The 25,074-nt window shown below is 38.1% G+C and overlaps 1 protein-coding gene across 1 annotated transcript in view; it reads left to right on the top strand.

The window, feature by feature from the left end:
- Nucleotides 1-25,074, top strand: part of TPCN2 (two pore segment channel 2) — a 30,900-nt gene that overhangs the window by 2,760 nt on the left and 3,066 nt on the right. Inside the window, exons 3-24 of the mRNA XM_068398445.1 lie at nt 1,013-1,089; nt 1,708-1,885; nt 2,572-2,688; nt 4,545-4,651; nt 5,604-5,676; nt 8,517-8,616; nt 8,921-8,986; nt 9,367-9,431; nt 12,187-12,284; nt 12,601-12,682; nt 14,073-14,159; nt 14,792-14,911; nt 15,224-15,283; nt 15,369-15,497; nt 16,136-16,185; nt 17,857-17,956; nt 18,942-19,013; nt 21,288-21,361; nt 21,733-21,823; nt 21,926-22,008; nt 23,107-23,188; nt 24,743-24,828. Coding sequence (XP_068254546.1) covers nt 1,013-1,089; nt 1,708-1,885; nt 2,572-2,688; nt 4,545-4,651; nt 5,604-5,676; nt 8,517-8,616; nt 8,921-8,986; nt 9,367-9,431; nt 12,187-12,284; nt 12,601-12,682; nt 14,073-14,159; nt 14,792-14,911; nt 15,224-15,283; nt 15,369-15,497; nt 16,136-16,185; nt 17,857-17,956; nt 18,942-19,013; nt 21,288-21,361; nt 21,733-21,823; nt 21,926-22,008; nt 23,107-23,188; nt 24,743-24,828 — 1,997 coding nt within the window. The remainder of the gene's footprint in view (nt 1-1,012; nt 1,090-1,707; nt 1,886-2,571; nt 2,689-4,544; nt 4,652-5,603; nt 5,677-8,516; nt 8,617-8,920; nt 8,987-9,366; nt 9,432-12,186; nt 12,285-12,600; nt 12,683-14,072; nt 14,160-14,791; nt 14,912-15,223; nt 15,284-15,368; nt 15,498-16,135; nt 16,186-17,856; nt 17,957-18,941; nt 19,014-21,287; nt 21,362-21,732; nt 21,824-21,925; nt 22,009-23,106; nt 23,189-24,742; nt 24,829-25,074) is intronic.

Raw genomic sequence — 25,074 nt, 5'->3', positions numbered from 1 at the left:
TTGGTGGTTTTTTTTGTTTTTTGAGAGAGTGGCTGACTTTGCTGTTAAGAGAAACCATCTGAACAAACCCTGTAATTTGCCTCTAAATATGACTACTTGCATAGTTTAAGAGCTAGTAGAGTTTAAGTCTAGCTTCAAGCGAGAAGCTGGAACTCTTTTGCTTCAGCTGAACTTGGTGCCTTTGAAAGTCTTCATTCTCTCTTTGTCTCTCCTTTACTGGCTGTTACTGCACGTTTCTAGATGCTATTATCTCCCAGTTACTAGTCGCAGGCAGCAGGAATGCTGGAGGGCAATTCTGGAGCTCTCTGGCTGCATTCTGATAGGTTTTGGTTGGGAGATTTGTGGGGATCAGATGTATTTACGGTGTGCACACCTTTCTGGAAGCAGATACTCAGTGGAGGCAGAGTAACAGCAGCCCAGGAGCAGCTGCAGAGGAGGGGCTGGGCAGATTTCAGCAAAAGCAGGCCTGTTCTGAAGAATCACGGGTACTGCCTTGAACTTAAGCATGTTTTATTTAAAGATGTAGGTTGAGGTCTCTTATATTCAGAATTAAATTGTTTGCATCTTATGGCTTTTTGGAAGAGAAAGACAAAAGAAGATCCATGAATGGAATGAATGCTGGAAAGGTAAACTAAATGGGTGGACCATTTTGGCGAGTAGATAGAATAGGCACTGAATTATTACGGATGCTGTTATTTGTAATGATGATAGTGCTTGCTTCAGATGACTGCCACAAGGTTTGATTATCTGAGCAACAGTGTTGCCTTTAGATTAGGAAAACTTCACTAAAATCTTTCCCATTGCATGCGTGTAGGCTACAGCTATGGTCGTCAGTGACTGACACTTTAACAATTAATAACTTGTACAATAATTTATCTTATTGTGAAACTGGAATTGTCTCAAGACTTGAGCTTTGTTGATTAGAACTTGGTTTATTTTGGTAACTTGATATTTGTCTTTGAGACAGACTGAATGTAATGTCTGAATTATCCTTTTTGCTTTCTGCCTTCAGTATCGATCCATAAATCACCGTGTGGACTCCAAATCTCTGTGGCTTTATCGATGGTACTACTCAAGGACTTGCCAGTGGTAAGAACTTGGTAATCTTTTTGCTTTTTTGTTTAGGAGTAAGTCTTTGTAAAAAATTATTCTTCATCTTTCTTTTTTTGTTAAATAATTGGGTAATTGTGCTTTTATCCTTATAAGAACTTACTGTAGGAAGCAAGTGGGTTGACTACATGTGAACATGGTAGAAGTAGAAAGCAAGAAGATACATGAAAGTGTGATCAAGTAGATGGCTCTTTGGAAGAGCCATAGGACTGTTGCAAGGATGGACTATTGGCATGATTTAACAGCACTGCGTGTTCAAGAGTTTTCCAAGTGTCTATTTTTAAACCTGTGAAATAGTATCAAGGTTGTTGGCTGCTGTTAGTTTCAAAAGAACACCACCTAAGGTGGTTTGGTGGTCAGCAGTTACGTTATTCTAATGCAGGCAACAGCATGCTAATCAGGTGCTGTGTTGTGGTCTAACCCATTTGTGTTAAATATGATGTTATAAAGCTTGGTTTACTTCTAAGAAAATTGCTTTACTGTAAGTATTCTGTTATTCTTTCGACTCATTTTGTGGGTTTGGTGTTTTTTGAGGTTTGGGTTTTTTTTATGGTTTTTTTTTTCATTTGTTTTTTAATTTAATCTCTATCCAAACAGGATTTTGAGTTTAACCATTACAATAATCCTGGCTTTGGCTTTCATTGAAGAGCCTTCTTCACTCACTGTCACATCAGATGTACGATACCGCCTTCCTGCGTGGAACCCTCCGTGTGGCCTAACAGAAAGCATTGAGCTGCTTTGCTTTCTTGTGTTCATCGTCGATGTCTCCGTGAAGGTGAGCATCACATTCATCTGGTACTGAATGAAACACTGGGTGTGTTGGGCAGCTCAGTAGATTTAGTCAGTTTGGCTTTTCTCCATTTTGTATGTTGGGAAATGTCTTAGAACTGCTGTTCAGATCTTGGATGTGCATGATGAGATTGCTTTGCTGTATTAAAGCCTTATTTTCAGGAGAAATTAGAAAGTGCATATTTCCTAAATTAAGTTTCCTAAACCTAAGAAATATAAACTCCTGTTTGTGTGGAATAAGCGAAATAAATTTTGCTAAGAATACAATGATTTTGGCTTAGCTGCTTGTATTAGGCTATAAAAATTGGGGTATATAATAATCAAATGCATGCCAGTTCATTTAAACAAAAAAAAATAAAAGTAATCAGAAACTGAACTTTTCTCTGGATACTTGTTTCTGGAAAATCTCTTTGCATGCTTATTAAATGGACATTTTTCTTGCATTCAAAGGATTCCTCTCGCATGGCCTGTGTGCACCTCTCACTTCTACTGATCTTATTTAGTACTTGTAGAAAAATTAGCTGATCAGTGTATTTTTTTTTGGATTTCAGGGAGCTCTTTATGAGCACTGATGTAAAACTACAAATACTTGGAAAACAATTGGTGCTGACTTATTAGGGTATTGAAGTTTATTGTTCAAATAAATTGTTTGGATTTTTTTTTCCTCCCCAGAGTTACTTAATTGGATGGGAAGAATTTTGGAAAAATAAATGGCTCGTGGCTTATATACTGACCTTAATTGTTTCCCTTGCTGATTGGGTCGTATCACTGAGTTTTTTCTGCACAGAGGTAAGAACTGCTTTCTGCAGAAACAATCAGCAGCTTCGTTGTGGAGAGTGGCAGAGGAGAAGAACCTGCAAAGGGGTAGTCAGCAGGGCGTATGTGGTATATTGGAGAACTAAGGGAGGAGGGTTAGATGGTTCATTTTTTCAACTTTGATAGCTGGATAATACACTGAGACACAGAAAATGTTTGGTTAATGTAGCTTGTCAGGGGATTCTGTTTCTTAATATAAGATGTGAGTTCATTGGTAAAATTAAATAAAGCTTTGTTGCTATAGTCTGTCAACAGTCAGAGTACAGAGAAAACTCTGGTTGCATAGGACTGATTTTGTCATACAGTTGGAGAGTTATGTTCTTAACTTGAGTTAACGGCAGAGTCTATGTAGTGATGTCTAAGTGAACCGTAATTGCATAGTTTAACAACTGCTTGCTAAGATGAAGCTGTGTTGTGTTCAAAACAGTTGTGTCCTGAGAAGGAATGTCAGTTTTGTGAAACAGTTCTAAAAGTGTCCACCTTTATGTAATAATGCAATCTACCAATTGGTTTTCTCTGCCATGAGATAAATCTGCATGAAATTAATTGTTCATTTCCAATCATCATTAAGAAAAAAATAATATGGTAAAAATGCTGGGAAGTGAATGAGGCAGAAATCTTGAATTTTGCTTCTTGTGGAAGTTCTTGTGTCAAAGCCATTATCTGTTTTCTACAGGTAACTTTCAAACCTATTTCGAATTATTGTCTGTATTAGTTGGGATTAGGTTGGATACAGTTGCTACTATTGGTAACCCACAGTTTAATTGTTCGTACTTCAGTGGTCATAGTTGACCACTGGTCACTGCTGACCAGGATGTGATGTAGTATCAAAGAGATGATCTTAAAATGTTGAAAGAACATGTCACTTAAGCTTACAAGCATCTAACTCTAAGAAATTTGCATATGTCCTTTTCATATTCAAGCCAAATAAATATAAAGCAGCTGAAAGTAGTTAATTATCTAGGATGAAGATTGTGCTTACAACATGGGGAAAGTGTCTTGGAAAGAAGAAGTGATTGTAAAATCTTTAGATGTGATAGTGGACAAATAATTTGAACAGGAGCATCGCATGCAAAGCAGTGGTAGAATGAGCAGTTGAACTGCTGGAATGTATGAACGAGGGAATAATGAGGAAGAACATGAGGTTTTTTGCTGTTATGTGTGGCCTTGAGAAGACTGATTCTAAACTACAGGATGCTGAAGTAGTTGAAGTAGGTGATAAGTCACAGAAATAACTTGAAGGCTGGCAACTGTCTTGAATGCAAGAATCAAACAGCTTAATTGCTTTAATATATGTCAAGGAAAATAAAGGCAATCACCTGTTTGAGTCTTGTCAGAGGCAGAAAATGCTGAGTAGTTAGCAGGCCCTTTATTATAAAAAGAAAAAGGCTGAAAAGTGAAATCAAGCACTTCTTTTCAAAATCTGTATCTGTGTTTACTGAAAGTGGCTTGCTATTAATTCCCTTCTTGAAATAGACCTTGGCAGAAAATATGAAAATGCCATCTCTTGACCTGCTTTGTTATGTCTACACAGCAGTGAAGTTAGATTGTTTATAATTAGTGGCCTGATGAGACTATTGAAATGTCAATGTGCAGTTTTAAAGCAATCTCTCATTCTTTTAACAAGGCACCCATGTGTATAAAATCTCTTTTGCGTGCTTTGTGACTTCAGTGGGGCAGATTTAGCTTCTGAGGACAGCCTTTTTATGCTACACTGTTGACTTTGTTGATATGTATATCAGTAGTTTTTGACAAACTTGTATTAAAAATATTTGTGGCATCAGTCTCCTGGGAACTCAGTATCTGATCTGTGGTTTTGGTTTTTGCAGTATGTGAGAATAAGAAGAATTCTTCGTCCTTTCTTTCTCCTTCAGAATTCTTCTATGATGAAGAAAACATTAAAAAGTATCAACAGCACATTGCCTGAAATGGCAAGGTAGGTAACAGCATAGAAAACTTCCTTTCACAGCAAGCCTGTCATTACCATTAATATTCTGGAGTGTGACATCTGAGTAGCTTCTTTCCTGATGGTCTAGCGAAGTGGTTGGTGAGATCAGGTAGTAACAGATGGAGTGTTGTATTAGCTTTTTGGTTCCTTTAGTCTGTAAAATTTCTCTAGAATGTGTGTGATGTGACTCTGTATGTGGCAGATAAGATTTTTGAGGTTGGTTGAGCGGGTTTTTTTAATTCTGTATATGTTATGTACGGCCATTTTGTAAGGGAAGAACTGAAGCATCATCTGGGCAAAGGTCTATGCTGTATTGCCTCTAAGGTAGCCTCTCAGAGGTAGACACACTTGTACTTGTCTTCCAGTCATGAGTGCCACACAAGATACCTCTTTCTTTACATCTTCAGAGTGCTTTACTTCAACTTTTTCATTTCTAAATGGTTTTAGCCATATACGCGTTAAATTTTACTGTCATTAGAAACGTTGAACTGGAAACACCAGTGGTGAAATCGTAACCAGACAGCGTGATGCTTTCTGAAAGAGATCTCTTCCTGTTACAGGGGTCGTGTATATGTACAGCTTATAGAAATCACTGTCCTTGCCTGTTACTTTTTAACTAACACATCCCAGGAGAATCAAAGGTGTATGCAAGCCAAGATGTTGTATTTTGGTCAGAGAATACAAATACGGTCCTAACTTTAGAAAAACAAGTGCTACAATCTCATTGGCCTCACAACTGTCTAAGCTCGTGCTGAGGAGTCCTGAACAAGTGTGATTCTTATTGTGAATCAAAACTTAGATCACCCTCTGTTAACTCCATATAGCTTCTTAAAAATACCCCTGGTTTTCTTTATATGGCATCCTTTTGCATTTTAGCAAAGGATATTAAGAATAAGATACAGTTGGTATTAATGCATATGATATGTTTTCTTTCCAACAGTGTTGTTCTACTACTAGCTGTCCATCTGTCTCTCTTCACCATGTTTGCCATGCTGCTGTTTGCTCGAACAAAGGTAACCTATTCTATTTATGCTTTGGTAGATGTCGGTGTTTTTTTCTTTACTTGCATAGCTGCTGCATGTCTAGTTTTATAATCAAACTAGTGAAACTTGTTTCCCCTGGAAAGGTCATGTTACCTTGTCAAACTTACTGGGATGAGTTTAAAGTCCATTTAGAGCGATTTAATGGGTGCATAGTATCCTTGCATAGTGCTGTTTCTGGAAGTGTGCATGAGAAGGCCCCTCGGAACAGTGTTAGGATCTCTTCATCCTTTAGTGAAGAATTTTTTCCAGACTGTGCTTTGTTTCTTAAGTGGTAACACTCCTTCCTACTCCACGACTGAAATCTTTCAGTGTTGCTGTAAGCTGCGGCATATAAATTTATTAATCTAGCTCTGCTGCTCAGAGTGAAGTTAGATGGTTCCATTCTAAAATGTGGTTGACATCTTTGTTTATGGGCCTGAATATTACTGGTATTTATGCCATTATCACAGGTGAGAAATTTAGACTCTGTTTATACAAGAGGCTTCCTTACACAATTCTCCAATTTGATCCTTCAAGTTACTTTCTCTGCTTTTGTTGAAGCCTTCCATGCTGTTCTGTGTCCTAAGCTCTTAATCTTGTCACTTTTTTGTTTATGTTATCACTCATTTGTTTTCTCTTTTCCTTATCTAGCTTTGCTAAGTTTAGTTTCTTCTGTGTTTTCTTATCTTCCAATACCGGTATCCCCGGCCATGCATTGGTAGGTTTTAGCCTATTTTTTCCTGCATTACATCAATGTTTTGGTTTCTGATCTGTGTGGTTTTTTTTCTGTTGTTTTTTTTGTCTTCCTGCTTCCAAAAAGCAAATTTGAAATTTTGTGGTTAAAATAACTTCTGTGTTCCAGTAGTCTTGGTATGTTCTCTCTCTCCTAAACTTCCTGTATCTTAATGTATCATACTCAGAGTATTTTTTTGTCCTTTTTAAGGCCTTTCATAGATGTGTATCTTTGTATTGTCTCTGTATGTCACATCTAATTTCAGTTATGAGCTTTCCCAGCAGATGGGAATATAACTTGTATAGCTGAACCAGTCAATTTCATACACATTTAGGTGAAAAATAACAAATTAGAGAGTAGTCTTTCTTTCCTTTTTTGATTTGCTAGTCCAATACCCATGCAAAGTAATTGTATCTAACAAGGCAAAATACTGAAAGCAAGTTCTAAAAACACATTTAGTAATGAACTCATGCCTCTAGATTTTTGCATTGTCTTGTCTATGTCCTCTAGACGTACATTTTTCCAGGCTCTGCAGCAGATTGAAGGACTGTTTGTTCAGTGCTGCGTCATTCATGTTTGTATTGTTTGTACTCTGCATCTTTTTTAGCTGTCTAATTAAACTTGGGGGCAAAAAATAAATATGTGGATGGTCCAAGATCAGCCTTCCAGTGTGTTTTTGATGAAAATTCTGATACCATCAGAGCTTTAGCAGATCATCTGGGGTTTCCACTGAACCACAAAATAATTTTGATTACCTTAGTCGGCAAAGTATTTGCAAGTATTTTTTGGGTGTTATAGCACTGATTTTTTTTTTTTTTTATTTTTTTTTTTGCCCCACTCCCCCCAGTGTTTAAGCTCTGTGTGGTGTTTTCATTGATATTGTATGTAGCAATTTGAATCTTTGTTTTTTTCAAAACAGAACAGTTGCATGTTTTCCATCTGCCCAACAACTCCTGTAACATGCACTAATGCTGGTTATAGCGTATTGCTTTATATTATGTGCTCTTATTTGTGTAAATATTTATTTCCTCTAAAATAAGATGAGGACTATCCTTGTACTCGTCCTTTAAGTACATCTTCATGTACATTTTTGAAGGAACCTAAAACTTGTCTGACTGTGTCCTGTGTAGTTCTTACTGTAATTAAACAGAACCCCCTGAGTATGTAAGGGGATAACTGGAGAAAGGGAAAAACCTCTGCTCCAAGTAGTGGTAGTAACTTCTGTGCAAATAACTAATTCAGAGGATGTTAAGTTTTCTATTTGGAAGTCAAAGGGGAAGTTAGAGACACATTTCACACTCAATGAGTATGCTAGTAGAGCTGTAGGTGTTGGAGAGGAACTCATAATCTATAGGCAACGACCTTTGGGAACACGGTAGTTACTGAGGCAGCTCTTCATTAGTGAGGAAGCTGTTTTGTTTCTATTCTTCAGTATGGACAAGATCTATTTTAATATTGTCCTCAAATTGTATTATACATTTGGACATGTCCTGGAGCGTAGTTCTAGAGTATACAATTCGGGGTGATTAGGTTTCCATCTACGCTGAGGTACAGCATGCTGGAGCTGGAATAACAAAGAAAGCAGCTTCTACTCTACACTAATTCTTATAATGCAAGTTGAGACTGAAGATGGTATTAGTCTGTGATTTTTATTTATTTTTTTTTTTAATCATGTTTAGGGAGTCCTTTTAACTCTTATACGCAAATATCTCTTGCAGGCTAAGAGGTAATGCTTTTTATATCAATCAAGGGTGGATTCACAATCCTATATTGTCTGTTTGTGACATTATTGTTCTTCTTGGGTCTGAGGTGTTAGCTAGACATAACTTCTATATTGAGCCTCCCGTGTCTGTCTTAGCCTGCTGTTCTTCCTTATGTTTTTAATGGCTGTTAATAAGTGAAGTGATTCCACTGTGTTCCTACACATTATCCTAATTTCTATGCTTGTCTTGTGCTTTTTTCATGTCGTAGATTTGGTTGTGTAAGAAATTGATTATTGACTGATTTATTTATTATTTCCACCCCCCGCTCCTTCCTTGGTAAGACAGTCTTAGTGATTCTTCAGCATTTCTCTAACAATGAGCATCTCTCTGACTAGGATGGCCAGCAGGATAAGGAGTGGGTGAGGTATTTCCGGAATTTGCCAGATTCACTGACATCGCTGCTGGTCCTGCTAACTACTGCAAATAATCCTGATGGTGAGCAATCTTTCAGAAATAACTCTTGTCTTTCTTTTCAAAGAATAATACAGTAAGATTATCTTCAGACTACTATAACCACTGTTTCAACTGATGGTTCTTAGTACAGCCAGAGGAAGGTTATGTAAAGATTTTTCATGCCTTTAGTAACTTGATTCTTGCCTTTCCTCTGATGTCATTACATATGCATCTCTGAAGTGGAGCTATATAAAAGCTTTTACCAATTGCCAAAAGTTGATAGAGGTCTCTAGTTTTCTTCTTAGGCATTAAATTCTTATTTCGTTTTTTGTTAAATCTGACACAGTGATGATTCCTGCATATTCTAAGAATCGAGCATATTCAATCTTCTTCATACTCTTCACTGTATTGGGTAAGTTACCTCTTGGCTTCAGTAATTTAAATGCACTTTAACTTTGACACTTGTGCATACCAGCTACAGAGTGTTTTATTCTTCTAGGAAAGTTTAGTCATAAATTTCTCCTTTTTTGTGTTTCTTCCAATTATTGTGTAGTATCTTGCAAGATAATTTTCATGGAAGGCACTTATGAATGGGGTTTTTTTTTTTCAGTAATGTATCATAGGGGAATGGATACATTACAGTATATTCAAACATTAAAAACATTTTGGAAATCAAACACAAGGAAACTAATCCTTTTTAAAATTTATGACTGATTTACTGTATACGTTGAAACTCCTTTGAGAAACAGAAATGTATTTCAGTAATTCTTACTGCCTTTTTTTCTCCAATAGGCAACCTGTTTCTGATGAACTTGCTTACAGCAATAATATACAACCAGTTTCGAGGATACCTTCTGGTGGGTAAAGCATTTCTAATTTGTGTTCTACCATAACCTTAAAACTGGGAAGCCCTGAGTGTTATAAGTTTCAAAGCAGTATGCCCATCCTGGTTGTAGATACAGTTTTAAGATTCTAAAGGTTCTTTGATGTAGATACTTTTCCCCTTATATGCTGTTGTAACTTGATCCCCTTCTGTGACAAAATTACCTGCTTGTATACTTCCATGTACACTGTGGATTTGCAACTTTGACTATTATAGGAAAAAAATAATCAAAATATTATAGAACTGAACAAGGACAAATGAACAAGTACCTTAAATTTGGTCTCTGTGAAGAAAACCTGCTGTACTATTTAAATAGCTATTGTTGCAAATCCTAGCACTTAATTTCTCTGACTAGCACAGCATGAGAAGCCTTCAATAAAAAAGAATCACTGACTAAATCATCTTCACGTTTGGATCATGCTTGATCACATGTGATTCTCCCCACTCCATTTTGTGGAATGTGAATCTGATGTGTAGTGTAATGACCTCTTCTGGTTCACGTGTCTGTATTAGAGAAGTAAAAGCTGGCAAAGTCAAGTGTACTTCTGCATGTTGTTCGAGGAGCGTGCAATTGGTGGTGGTGATTAAACTGATCACTAAAAGTTCTTTGTGCTTTATTAGCAAACTGTGCAATGTGTTTTGTTGCATTACGTACACCAGTTGTTTAGTCTCCAACTGGGAGCGTAGCTTGGATTCCTTTAGCAGGAAAGAGTGTAATTGCTTTTGTTTTCTGTACAAGGTTGTTCAACTGCACTATCTGGGAGGAATTGTAATGAGCTGAGGCAAAAGTATTTTAGAAAGCAGGGACAATATAAGTCAAATGAAAGATCATCTCTCTTATTTCCAATAAGCTGTATTTCATCCAAGAGGCTAAATTTGTGACTTTACTATTGCTATTCCAAAAAGTAGTAACTGACTGGATAGGTGGTGGAAGGAAGAGGCTGTATGGGTGCAGCTAGAGACCTCCAGAACTGGATTTATCTCCCACAATGAATACAGAACATCCAAGGTGCACCACAGTTCCTTAGCAGTTAACACACATAGTAGATTAGTAGAATTAACATAGTGCTAGGCTAAGTGTTAATATGGTTATCACTGATGGCACACAACTGCATCTTTGGTCAGGCAGTCATCAGTCAAAAGGGGAACTGTCAGTCTCTTGCTTCCCAGAGCAAGCTGAGTCTTGATCTTGCTGAGGTGATCTTCAAACTGTTTGAGATTTTTCTTTGAGCTTTGTAACTTTCATGGTGAAATTTTTCTCTTGAGTTTTCAGTTTCTTCAACAGTTTCACTTTCATCTCTGTTTTTACTTTCCTCTTTCATATTTTGTAAAACTTCACAGCTCAACAGCAATGTTTTTGGTAAAGCTGAGTCAGGGTAGAGCTGTGCAAAAGCACTGGAGTCTGACAGCTAAACCTCTGCGCTGTAGATGAAGCTTTTTTTCCTTTGTGCCAGTATGGTCATGTCCTCTGTATCTTGGAATGAACAGTGGTTCCCAATTTGTGTACATTCCAACTGGTCTTTTCTCATGCCCACTGTTTCTTTCAGGTTTGGTGGCAGGGGAAACTCAGCAACTTTGACTTTGGGTGTGATTCCCCCTTACTTGCATATAGTCATAGAGTCCTTTCATTACTTACTTCCCCCTTTGCTTACATATAGTCTTATAGTTCCTTCCCCTTAGTTACATAGTTTTAGAGTTCATTCAGCCCTTCAGAGGAGTGGAGTTGAGGGCTTAGGAGGAGAAGTAAAATAGTAGCTGCTCTAGTAGAGCTCCAGAGAGAAGGCAAATTTGTTGGATAGTAAGTCTTAAGCAATATTACATAGAAGGAATGGCCCCCGCCCTGCTGTGGGAAGGAGGTGTATAAACATAATATATGCAAAGAGGAATTTTTGTTTTCCTTTCCTCCTGCTCGGTTTGTTCCCTTCTTTCTCCATTTTCCTCTTTCCCATGTGAGAGCATGCCATAATCTGACTCCCAATAAAGTAGCTGAGTTTGAAAGTGATTACTATGAAAAAAACGAAGCATGAAAAACTGTGGCTCTGACTTTCTTCTTTTTGGCAAGAAGCTGGAGCTGGACAAGCTGTCTAACTCTCCTCTTTGCACAGTAGTAGGAATTTCTGTGAATAGTCAAGCTTTGCTGTTGCCATTGTCTCCAGAACAGGCACGTGCCTATGCAGTCCAGAATTAAAAATAAACCATGACCTGGATGTTTACTTGAACTGGAGAGACTTGTTTGCTTGCTTCCTTCCTTCTTGTACATGGAGTTCTTGAAGGGAGCAAGGCCTAGGGAAATCTCCTGTTCTGATCTCTGATCACAAATCTGGGGTGTGTGCCAGAGGATTAGTGTATTATCTGACCATAGGACATAGTACTGTGTGAGGAGCCGGGTAGCCCTGATCTTCCCCAAGTCCTTCTGGTAGGAATGGGCTTCGCTGATTTGAGCCCATGACTCTTCATGATATTCCTTTTAAACTGTGGAGTGTCTGTGGTTGGACCCAGTATCTGGACAACTAGATCTAGCGGCTAATGACGGGGACTTTGACGGTGAGAGAAAGAGAACAGGATCTTGCGTTCCTGAAAAAAATATTTTAGTTGAACAGATATGGCCCAGTAGGTTCTGTCTCAGGGCTGGGCAAACAATTTGCAGGTCTTATTTGTATTATCCAGTTGGATTTCCTTTGAGCAAGTGTAAGTAAATTGTCTCCTCTGTGGTGTGTTTACTTGTACAGAAATCGGTTCAGTCCTCCCTGTTCAGGAGGCGACTGGGAATCCGGGCTGCATTTGAAGTGCTTTCTTCCCTGAAAGAGACTCCTGCTAATGCACAACAGTAAGTGAAGAATGTAGAAACAGTAGATTATCTAGCAGAAAAGAGCAGATTTTTGGTCATCTAGTTTAGTATATTTACTGAGGATCCCTTCTTGAAAAATGGCAGTTTGTTCCTCATCTCTTTTATTTTTTCTTTAACTAGATGTTTATAACACACTTTGCAACTCCTGTGGGGTCTGTTTCCTTTTTATTTCTACTTCTAATTTTATCTGCTTTTCAAAATAAAAAAGGAAGAGGTGGGAATGCATTTGGAACAGCTGTTTTTGCCATCAAGACAGTTACCTGTTTCAGGGCCCATCCTATTTTCTTTTAAATAGGTCGTATGTCAGCGTTGGGGCCTTACTGCGAGTGCTGCAGAAAGTTGAAATGGATTTTCGCTGCAAGCAAGCAATCATGAGAGTAAGAACTGGATTTTCTTAGTGTTTTATGTTGGTGACTATCAAACCCTGTGATGGGACAGCTGTGGAAACTGATGTTTCCTTAATCAGAGCATTGATCTATGAGTAGTAGCTTTCAGTTCAGCTTTCTTTACGCCTCTTTCTTTAAGAGCGTGAAGGGAAGCCCAGCCCAGTGTCTGTCTGTGTTTTGGTCTTTGGAACAAAAAGAGTCTTCACACAAGCACCTTAAAATTTCACCTTAAGGTTGCTACTTCTTTGGTTGGTGTGATGAGGAATGCATTCACCTGTAGAGAGGTGCAGAGTAGTGAAAACTCTTGTTTTGTAGAGCTACTTTTTTCGGTTGCTTTACTTTCTCTATGGAAGTAAAGCATTTCTCACTGTGGTCTAGAACTGCTGTCTATAGCAGCTTCCTTCTATCATTTGAAAATGTCTTTTTTTTTTTTAATTGGATTTTAGCTGTGCTACTCCCTCTATTAATACTTGTACTACGCTAGTGGTTTTGCTTAACTAAAGATTTAATTAATATTGCAGTTCATGCCATGGTTTTCAGACATTAGAGAAATTATTCAGCGCTGATAGGAGATGTAGAGATTATTGGTGTGGTTTCAGAAAAACTATGTAAAAGTAATGTTGCTTTTTAAGAACAACATTACAGCAGGATTTGGAAGTCCAGATTGTAAGATCTTCTGCCAGAAGGAAGTGACAATTCAGAGCTGATGGTTATAGCACCAGCCGTTGGCTGGCTCCAGTATGAAGGTTGGAAGTGGAATGAAGAAGCATACAAGTATTGCTTCCCGTTGTTATCTGGGATAAGTGTTGTGTAGAGTTGCCTGAAAATAAACGCCCTGCTCTGTAATTATGCTGAACTGTCCATTGCATTGTTAGTTAAGATTCGCAAATCCAAGTTTTAGTTTTTCTTCTTGTTGCTGGTGGATTTTTTCCATTTCTTTTGTTGCTATGTGTGCTACAGTTGCAGTTAGTGTTTAGCATGTTGTAGAAGTGTCTTCATCATGTTACACTTTGTAAAATACTACCATCTTCAAGGTAGTAACTTCTGCAGAACAGTGATAACTGACACAGTATCTTCATTCCTTGGATCATAACATAATAATGGCAATATTAGATGAGACAAAAAATTCAAGTAATCAAAAGAGCACGCTCCTTAAGCAGCATGTGATCCCAGAGAGGGAAAATAGAAAAGGCAAGACAAATCTGAGTCATGTGGCAGTTTTGTGTTAAAGCAAAGCAATACTGAAGCTCACTCTAATACCTTGGTGTAGGTTGTATTACATCTCTGTTCCTACACTTTTAAGATAGTCTGAGGGTGTTGGCACTGTTTGAAGTTGCACCTATTGCAGATGTTGATTTGAATGTTTCTCTTCCATGTGAAGTCACTCAAAATGTGCTCCTGTGACCAGCTGTCAGCTGCCCAGTTTCAGAAGCTCTTTGAAGAACTAGACAAAGATGCCATTAAGCAAGTATGTATCTGAAGGTCATTTATAAAGTGTCGTAAGTTGAGTGTGGTCTTGTGCAAAAATAAGTGATAGTATTCTGCTCTAAAGCATATAAACGAACTTCACAACTTGTTGAACACGAGGCATGATCAAGTGTCATTGATTTTTAAGTTGTTCATGGATTGCAATTATAGTCCCAAAGGGCATTGCTTTGAGGGTTTTTACAGCTTTAGTTTGGGATTGCAAGGTACTGTAAATATACAAAATGCACAGTTGTTTGTTCTGTCAGCATTTTTAAGAGACTTGGCCAGACAAAACAGGTGAGGGCTCTGTATATTTTGTTTGATAGGAAGATTCATTACAAGGAAAGGAGGAATAGGAGTTAGAGAGAGGTTGGATTATCTCCGTTCTTTGCCATTATCTTGTGTTGTGCCATAATCTGTCAACCCATTTGCTAATCAGAAATGATCTCTTCCTGCTAATAGCCAGAGCCTGAAAACACCTTCCTACTGAAATGTCAAAATTAGCACGTGGCCTTGAGAAGTTTTACTTTGAAAAGGTCTGTTTCTTAAATCTGACATTGGGTGTGTTTTTCCTGCATCATTATTGCAATGCTTATACTTTGTGTCTCAGCAAATCCTTTGTGTTCTTTTCAGCATCCTCCCAGTCCAGAGTACCAATCCAATTTTATGCAGAAAATGCAGTTTGCCTTTGGCCATCCCTACTTTGGCTACTTGGGGAATGTTGTAGCCCTTGCCAACATTGTTTCTATCTGTGTAAGTAAAAGGGTGTTTTTTTTCTGTTTGGTGGGTCTTTTTTTGTTTTCCCCTCCCCTGCTAAAAACTTAATTTCTGTTTTTGTTCTTTAGTCACTGTTCTGATAGCCACTTTTTTGTAGCAGATGTCCATGTTTGGCATGCTTTAGTCATGCAAAGTCTTAGGAGAGAATAGCTGCAGTTAAAAAATATTTTCTGAGCTGCTTGAAAAGGTCTATGCAAAGCGTAAAAGACTGTTTTGTTTGTGTGCTTAAAAATCTGTTTTGTGCAGCAGTAAAGCAGTGGATTAATAAAATATTTCTTGTTGTTTAAGGTTGTTTTGGTGCTGGATGCGGATAAGCAGCCGTCTGAAAGAGATGACTTCTTCCTGGGGGTAAGATGCAACAGTATTCCTACCATTATTGCTGTTCCCTGAGGTGTCAATAATTCTAATCATTATTTATATTTTTCGGGGGAAGGCTATCAACTGCTTCTTCATCCTATACTATCTGCTGGAAATGTTGCTGAAAATCTTAGCAATGGGCTTGAAAAGATACTTGTCATACCCAAGCAATAGATTTGATGGACTTCTGACTGTGATTTTGCTGGTAAGCTTTTTCTCAACTTCTGTATTCCTGGATTTGTTGACTAGTATGATTAGGAACCGCAAGAGCTAGTGGAATTGCTTTTTATTTGACACTAAAATGCTGAGTTAAATAGCATGGGCCGGTGTTGTGGTTTTCAGTGGCTTGAATGTTTTGGTGGCAAATGGTTCTCTTATGGTCTCCTTTCTGGAGGGAGGTTTTTTAAATTGATGGAAAAGGTGAGCTTTCTTATAAGCAGCCTTTTTAATGTTGTTTGGAAATGTTCAGCTCTTGGAGTAATTACATAAGGAATTCTGTTACAGAGCTAAAAATCACTGTGCTTTTTGAATTTTAAAAAAAAAAGTGGCAGAATATTATCATCATTATTTCGTAAAAGCCTGAAACCCGTATGGCAGATGAGGCCAAATTCACTGTTAATATAATTCATTGTATGTCCTTATATGTGTCACTGTTGGAATACGTGTGTACGTGGATTAATTTGGGGAATACCTAGTCAAATATGACAATTTCAGAGCTTTAAAGTGAGTCAAATTAGCAGCTTAAAGCTCTTGAAAATGTTTCCTGTCAAGAAACTTAGGTAACTTTTGAAGCTCAGAATTACAAAGTAAGGTTTTGACTTTTTTTTTCTTCTCTAACTAAAGGTTTTGGAGATTGCCACTTTTGCTGTGTATGGATTTCCTCATCCTGGTTGGTATGTAATCTCTGTGAACTGTTGTACTTTGCTCAGTGGCTGGGCTGGGTCAGGGGAATATACACACATGTTCACACTCAAAAGTGATGGTTGCCATAAGAATATTAGTTGCCAACAATCTAAGGGCATTAATTATTGATCTAACTTATAATTGATTATATTTGGGTTTGATTTTTGCCCTTTGCTTCTTGAACGAAGGCTATTTTTTACACTACAGTAGTATCTTGAAGCACCAGTAATACTTGTTAGGTCTTCGTGTCAGTCACTGCAAACAGATTATAACCCAGATGAGTCATTCTGAGACCTGGTGCTGCTTATGGTGTGTGCTGTTGGTAAATGCTTGGTCTGTAGATGTAACATCTTCAGGACAGGACTAAGATGTTACTATTATTCTATGCAGTGTTGTCTTAAATGATTTATTTTATTATTAGAATTGAATATATTGGTGATGCAAATCATCATTTAGCATTTGTGTTGCTAGGGAGTGTTTTTGTTAGCATCTTTTGTCCCCCAACACCTGCCCACCTTTCCAGCAAAGAAGCATCCAGTATGCTGATATAGAAGTCAGCTAAAACTCAGGCTGACATTTGAAGTGTATGTGTATCACCCATAGAATACACATATAAGGAAGAAGGTTGTCAAGGCTGTTATCTTAGTGCTTTGTTTGAAGCTTAACTTCAGCCAAGCACACCCTGAAGGATTAATGCACATCTTTCTGCAAGTTCCTGAAGCATGTTGCTATAGCAGTATTTTTGTTTTGCTTTGTTTTCTGAAAGGACTCTTTTTGCCTCCTCACCCACAGCAGAAGGAAGGCCGCTAACCCAGGTATTTTAGTACAAACATGCACTTTAAAGAGCACTAAATGCACATTTAAGAGCCCAGGCTAGATGGATCGCTTCCTTCATCAGTTATTGGAATTTACTGTAGCTGAGATTCCTGCTGGGTAAATTAATGTACTTCCTTTTACAGATCATAGATTTTTATGTAGACTAATTCAGGCTGGAAGGGACCTCAGGAGGTCTCTAGTCCAGCCTCCTGCTCAAAGCAAGTTACTCAAAACTTTATCCATTTGGGTCTTGAAAACCTCCAGTGACAGAGACTTGCACAACCTCGCTGGGTAACTTGTGCCTCTGTCTTACCATCCTGATGGTTGACAAGTTCTTCAGCTCTTCCTTATATCTAGTGTGAGCCTCCACTGTTCCAGCTTACACCTACTGTCCCTTGCCCTCCTACTACACACCACTGAACAGCCTTGCTTCTGTCTTCTGGAGGACAGCTTTGTTAAGTATTAGAAGGCTGTTGCTAGATCCTCCTGAAGCAGTGCTCTCCAGGCTGAAGAAGCCAGATTCTGCAGCTTCTATTTGTAGAGCAAGTGCATCAGCCCCTGACCATCTTGTTGGCCTTCTGCTGATCTTGCTGCAGTTTGTCCCTTTCTTGTATTGGGGATTCCAAAACTGGATGCAGTGTTCTAGTCAGTCACAGGTTGTAAAGAGTGTTTTCATGAGGAAATAAAGCGACCTTTTCCCCCACACACCCAAAATTTTTAATATGTCATGGATGTTAACTGAAAGTTGTGGGGAATTTACAGTTACCTGCAGCCTGGTAGATTTAACTGTGGTGTTCTGTCATGGGCTGTTTCTCTGATTTGTTATTTTCTTTCATCTTTCCTAGGAGACCTGAGTTCATGGGCTTGTTATCCCTGTGGGATATGGTGCGACTGGTGAACATGTTAATTGTGTTCAGGTTCCTGCGGATTATTCCTAATATGAAGGTGTGTGTTTATCCCTCCACGCTTCTGATTTGTTTGTTGGTCAAAGTATAAATTACGTTAAAGACTTCTAGAATAACATATAGATTGCAATTCTCTTGCACCTGAGTGGGATTACAACTCAGCTCTAACTGCTCAGACTGTTGCATGGGACCTCACAAACTCACTCTCTTTAGCTGGTTTTCTCTGTTGAGGTGGCAGGGAAGTTCTGTTGATGTCACTGTGATTGACGCTGGTATTCTAAAGTGGGCAAACATATCCAGAAACACTTGTGCAACTTGTGTAGTGCTTCAGTCTTAATCAGATGAGTGAATATGATGTCCTTGAAGAACTTGGTACTCAGGAGGTGATAGACTTGCTTTCACTAGATACTGCCAGGCATTTTGGTCATACAAAGGATTACTTGGAATTAATCCCTCTTTCCACTCTCCAGGTATGGCTATTTCCACCAGAATACCTGTACTTGAATCTGAAATCACTTTGAGTTGTTCGATTGTTTGTTATAATCCTGCATTTAGGCTTGCTTGAAAGCTAAGCCCAAATTAGTGTTAGGTGCAAGACCTGTATCTTAGTTCAACAAACCATAAATACCTGCCTGATGTCATCAGAGGTCATAATGTCAGTGAAAAGTCTAGACTAGAAATGATGTGGATCAAACAGGAAGCAGTCACTCTGGAGCTGTGGGACACTTGTGTGGGTGTTTTTTTTTTTTTGTTTTCCCTGTTCTGGTCTTATTAGGCATATAGCCCTTTAAGTCACAGTGCCTAGGTGTATTTAAAACTTACTATAATTTCTGTGTATGAAAAGGACTACAGCATTGTTCATTCATCTTAAGTACCTCATGGAAATATGATTATATAAAATATGTCCTGCATTTAGATCTAGATCACTTTCCTCATTGGTATTTCTTTGTCCTTTTAGTAAAAATGGTTTGACAGAGTGTCAAGTGTGATGAATTTCATGCATATAAAATTCTGCTTTGTTTTAGTTCATGGCTTTGGTTGTTACTACATTGCTGGATCTGGTAAAAAACTTGAGAGCCTTTGCAGGAATCCTTGTGGTAAGTCATGATGCAAGATTGTGATTTCCCTTCTTAGCAGTATAATAAGGGTATGTCTTCAACAAAGTAAATCAGGTTCTTTGAATGACAATCACCATTAACAATAACACTTCACCTTAATCAGCCAGTTCTTTTCCAGGGCATGTCTTGCAAAGCTGCAACAAACAACTGTTTTGTTATGGGCTGCACACAGTGACAGTGCCTCATTTATCCATTTCCTTTAGAATTGCCTTTAAAAGACTATTTAAAACTTCCTCAGAGTGCTTCCCTCAGGCTGGATACTCTAGTTTTAAATAAAAATTTGTGTGATGCTAAAAGTAGCCTGGCTTGCTTATGTTAAAGTAAATAGCAAAACAACTTTAAATTTGGTTTTAGTTGAGAAGGTCTTGAGATGGCATGTCTGGACATGGTTTTTAAAACCCTCTGCCATCCTGTTTTAGGTGTGTCTGTGTAGAGCATATACTCTGTAAACATGTGATTAAAGGATGGATCCCAATGCACGATGCCCATTACATAAATCCTCCATTTCCCAACACTTGAGTTTCTGGCTTTGCAATGATGTCTTCCTGGTACAGCAAATGAGTGGCTTTTTTTTGTTGTTTGTGGTGGTGGGGTTTGTTTTTTTTTTTTTTTTAGGATACCTTAATTTGAGGTAAAGGTTAGAGACCAAGGATTTGCTATGTATTAGGTATTGACTAAAAAGTTGTTCTGGTCTATATACTTAGCATGCAATTTACCCAGAACATCTGTTTTTGTCATTATTAATCTCTGCTTTTATCTGTAGGGGAGGGGCCTTAAGTTGCAATTTGGAAAGGTTTATGTTGCAATTTGAAATAAAGGTACTGGTTTGGGCAAAGCTATGCTGGTAACGACTTTGTTGTGCTGTACAAATCACACTTGCCACTGGAAGCTACTCTCGAAACTAAGAAATACCTTGGGAGTGCATGAACTGGGAAGTTAGCCTTTGCAGGTGAAAGTACATCCTAGGAGCCCAAATGCCAATCTTGCATATGGTAGGAACAGCTTTAGTATAATGAAAAACTTTTCATTACTCAGTTCGTTACTTGGTGTAATAAGCTGTCTAAAGGCTGACTACAGTTTTGCTAATTTTGCCAGCCTTTAGTGCTGGGAGTGTGAACTGTAGTTTTGCGCCTATTATGAGGCAAGTCTGCCATGGTGTTTGCTACTTCTGTTAATTTAATTTGCTTTTACTTGAGCCTACATAGAAACTGTCACTGAGCTTCTACCATAGTGAAGTCTGACTCCATTACCAGTGGATGCAAAACATCTTTCCTGATGTTTACCTGGAACACACGCTGATAAAGCAATGTAACTGGTTAGCTGAGTTCTCAGGCAGTGCATGTTTTGGGCATGTCTTTTTCAAAGAATAAAATTAACTTTGTTATTGCCAAGCCAGATACCCCATCTTCTGGTAGGCTGTGGAATGTCAGCTTCAACTTGTTCCACTGTTATTCAAAGTGCTGTGGTTCGTAGGTCAGGGCAGTCTCCCTTGTACTCCTCTCAGACTTCCCTCTTGGGTCTGTTTTGTAACAAAATACAGAAATGTGACTGATGACATTTTCATTTGAAGACCCAGCTTGTTTCAAGCCATCCTAGGACAAATGGCTCTTTACACAGAGAGGTGAAGTTGTAGATTATTTCTAGAATAATCTTTTTAGGATAAAAATTGCAAAATCACCTAGGCAACTGCTGAAGACTGTGAAAGGTATCTCTTTGCATTTCTAAAAAGTAAAAGACAAGTTCTAAAATCCTTCGTTATTGAAACCTTTATTTATAGACTAATATAACATTTTTAAACTTGCTAATGTAATATAAAATACTGAGTTAGTTTTGTCCTTCAGTTAAGTTCAGTAAAAGCTTGTTTTCACTGAATCTAGCAGAAAGCTCCCTGGGTATTTAGATTAGTCCTTGTAAATACAGGTACTGTTTTTTGGTTTTGTTTTTTAAGTCCCTGTTCTGTGGTGTTAATAGTTAAATACTAGTGTTCTGAAACACAGAAAAGTAAAACAGATCAGAAACTAAAATGATTTAATGCATTTTAACAACTGAAAGTTAAATAGAATATTAAAAAGTAAGAGCAAACAGTTAAGTAATACAAACATTGAGAAGCATTTTCACTTTAATAGCTTCAGGCATTGTTCTTGACCAAATTCCTTTGTCTATGGTACTGATATGAATTCCATGTTAATTGCACTGTTTTCTTATTTAGTGACAGAAATATTCAAAACTAATACTTCCTTATATTCCTTCCAGGTGGTTTTCTATGCATTTGCTATAACTGGCATCATGCTATTTAAAGGTGCTGTTGTTCCCTTGGGAAATACCAGGTAACATTCTAAACATCACTGCTCAGAAACAATGTATTTTTCAAAAGCATCTGCAACTTGATACCTCTGAGTTGTTTGTGGTTGGTGTTTTTTTTTTTTTCTTGGAGCCACCCTTCTTTTAATGTTAAATCACACAGACTTTTTTCGTCTGTTACTCCTTCAGTTTCTTCTTGCTGTATTGAACTTGCAGGAACGTTAATCTGTAGCTTGAATTGTTACCCTGCTGTAGCTTAAATACTTTTCTTAACTATTTCCCTTGTTTTCTGCCCATATGAGAAACTCAACTTTCTACAAGGCACTCAGAAGAATCTTGTTTTTAAGGTATAGTATGTAGAAAGCTATGCTCACATCAGCCTGTAATTCTCTTATAGTGCTGTTAATACAACATATGATAACAGTACTCTGCAGTGTGGGACCTATGAACAGCTGGAATATTGGCCAAACAACTTTGATGACTTTGCTGTGAGTCTGATCATTGATGGAATCTGTCCCTCTTCCCCTCATTTTCTGCGGCTTAAGTGTATGCTATAGCCACTCAGCTTCTGTTTTACTCATGTTATTTAGGCAGCAGTGGTGACCCTCTGGGATGTGATGGTGGTAAACAACTGGCAAGTCTTTTTGGAAGCGTTTTCAAGATACTCAAGTCCGTAAGTAGCATTAATAATACTGAAAAAGTCCCATAGATATCTAGCTTATAAGGTAGCTGAATAGGGATTATGCACATAGCACAGTTCCTGCCATCTGGGAAGAGGGGTGCTCCTTGCCTTTATTTTGGGTCAATTCAGGTATATAGGAAATAAACTTTATGGCTGTTCTTTAACTCATGTAACCTGATGGTTGGTCTAGTACTTGGTGGATGCCACAAAATTTGTGGTCACATTTAGAAGGGACTGGAAACTGGCTTGGTAGTTGTCTTGTTCCAAAAAAAGAGTGAATGACTTAAGTCAGGCTTGCAACATGTATTGAGTGAGTGGCTCTTGCTGTAGAGCCAATCTCACAGAAGTGATATATTAGTGAATTGCTGTAATTAATTTAGGGCTGCTTCTGTATTTTCCCTGTGGGTGAACAATTTTTTGTAGGCTTATAACCTTGGACATATCTTTCATTTGTATTTAATTACTTTATGGGAATGTTTGAATGAACTGGATAGCCTCTGGGTTGAGCTGTTCCAGTGACCCTTGGCTGGGTAACCCAGCATGTAGGTAAGCTGTGGAAAGCTCTTCTACAGACTGTTGCATGTGATAAATGTTTAATGTGGTCTGGTGAAGACTGGACAAGTCGTGAAAGAAAAATCTGTTGGGATCTGCAATGAATGAAAGCTACTTCTAGCTCAAGAAATCTCTGAACTGCAAATAGTTGGAGGTTGGGAGAGCACTTAGGGGGTAGCATCACAGGTGTTTTGCCATGTTTTTGCACTCTTTCCTGTGTTTCTGATTTTGATCACTCTCAGAGGGTATTAGCCTAGGTGGATCTTTTGCTGTGATCCAGTACAACTTCTACTAGGCTGCTTTTCTGTCCCTTCAGAGTTTAATTAGGTATGTTAAGTGGGGGGGAACGAGTCTGTTGGCTAATTTAATGAAAGGCTAAGATTTTGTTTTTATTTTTTTGTTCCAGACCACCGTTTACATTAAGAAAGTAGTAGTGTTATCTTTCAAGGAAAACTGATCTCATGGCTCTCTTTGGTCACTTTAGGCTCAGGTTATTTACTGCCTACTTTACTTATTGTCTATTAATCTGATCTGCAGGTGGGCAAAGATCTATTTTGTAGCCTGGTGGTTGATCTCCTCTGTCATCTGGGTTAATCTCTTCGTAGCTTTACTTCTAGAGGTAAGGAAGTGTGTTTATTTGGTATTAGATCCTGAAGACAGGTTCTGATTTGTGTGGGAAATGAAAAGCACCCTGACAACTTTTTGGGAAAAGTATGTTGGCTTTGTGTGTGTGTACTTAATCTTTCTATTTGCCTTCCTTCCCCCAAGATGCTGAGGAAGCATTTTCTTTTTCCTGGACAGTTGTATATTTTATTTGCAACTTTGTCACAAATCTGGTTGCATTTCATTTGGTGTGTACATTTGTTATTATAGCTCAGTCTTTATAAAGATGGAAAATATTTTAAGTATTATAAAGCTGCTTGTCTCTTGTACATTAGCATTTAACTTCAGCATTAGTTATTCAAGCTGCAGGCTTTTTGCATCTTGATTTGTCAGCAGATGAAGTTAGCACTTCAAATTTTACATTTGATTTTTATTTGGTTGTCCTGTGTTTCTTCCCACCCAAATCTGAATTACTACCCTTAATCAGTTCTGCACTAGAAGAGTGGAACTGATTACTTATATTGAAGAGATCATCTTGTAGAGTTTTTTAAAGAAGCTGTGGAAACATAGGTACTTAAGCAGTGCCATGAAGAACACGTTGTTCTGCTGGTTTCTCTTGTATGTGTACTTCTCTGCAAATCCAAATAGCTTTTGAAGTTTTGATGGTGAAGAGAACATTAATCACAGCCATCTGCTCTGGGTTAATCATCATAGACTTCTTGTTTAAGTAATGGAAGAAATTGAGTACCTGTAGAGGGCACTTCACCCCATCTTAAAACCTTTGAAAACTTCTTTTGGAGATGCTCTTGTTGTTGTTGACTGCTTTGAAAACTGAAGTTTACTACTTTAGGCAGAATAGTGAACTTTTAGACAGAAATTTAGGTATGAGTCTCATGCTGAGCCTCAGTCTTGCCCATAAATGTTTCAGAAAAGACTTTCTGTTCTAGCTGGAGGCTAATCCTATGAAGTCTTCTACCTGCTCACTTCAACGGGGCTGTGGCCAAAGTTTGCTGTACGAGCCAAGATGTAGCATTCTGTAGCAGGAGAGCAGGATGTCACTATTTTTTCCCTCTTTTTTTTTTTTTTTGCCTGAGCTGTCTACTCCCTAGGTGTTGATCTGTCAGAGTAATTCAAAGTGAATGAACATGACAAAACCAGAAGCTGAGTTTAAGTTGTGATGCCTGGATTAAGAGTATGTTTATATATTGTTGGATTTTTGAAGAGGAAAAAAAATCAAAGCAGGTGAACTCCTGTGGGTAGTTCACACAGTTATCTTGGGGAGGCAGTCCTTGCTAGGAATAGAAGGCAGCAAGGCTGTCTTCTGCTCTGCTGTTCTTTCAATGTGTGATGAGAAACTTATTTAACTCCTAAACAGCAAGCTTGAATGAAATAGTGACCTGCAGCCAATATATATGCTGATGCCTAAGTAAATCGCTGCTCTGTCACTGTTCAAAACAAACCTCACCCCCCTCCCAAACCTTACCCCCAAACATATTGAGCTGATATAACCTCTTTTCTGATGTCACTAGAAGTAGCTTTTATTTTTTTTCCTGTTCCTTTTACGTTCCAGAACTTTATTCACAAGTGGGACCGTCGCTGTCATCGAGAGCCTCTTTCAGATATCGAATACCAGAGGACAGTTGAACTTATGTTCAGGTGAGTTGAACTAGGCTTGATAAGCAATCTAGTTTTTTTTTTTACATTCATCTGTTTGAAAGAAAGTATGTTGGCTGCAAGAGGATAAAAGGCTTGTCTTTTATTTCCTCCTTCTGAAGCAAATGGTTTCATCTGTTAGCTTGAAATTCAGTAAATGCTTTAGTTAAGCTTGCTTTAAGCTGATTTGGTAGCCTAACCTTTATATGCTTTCTGCCCATAGCATGGTGGGAGAAGAGGTGTTGGGGA

The sequence above is a fragment of the Nyctibius grandis genome, chromosome 4, assembly GCF_013368605.1.
Source record: "Nyctibius grandis isolate bNycGra1 chromosome 4, bNycGra1.pri, whole genome shotgun sequence".
NCBI classification, from domain to species: domain Eukaryota; kingdom Metazoa; phylum Chordata; class Aves; order Nyctibiiformes; family Nyctibiidae; genus Nyctibius; species Nyctibius grandis.
Note: the sequence above shows the minus strand (reverse complement) of the source record. Positions and strands in the feature narration are given on the sequence as shown.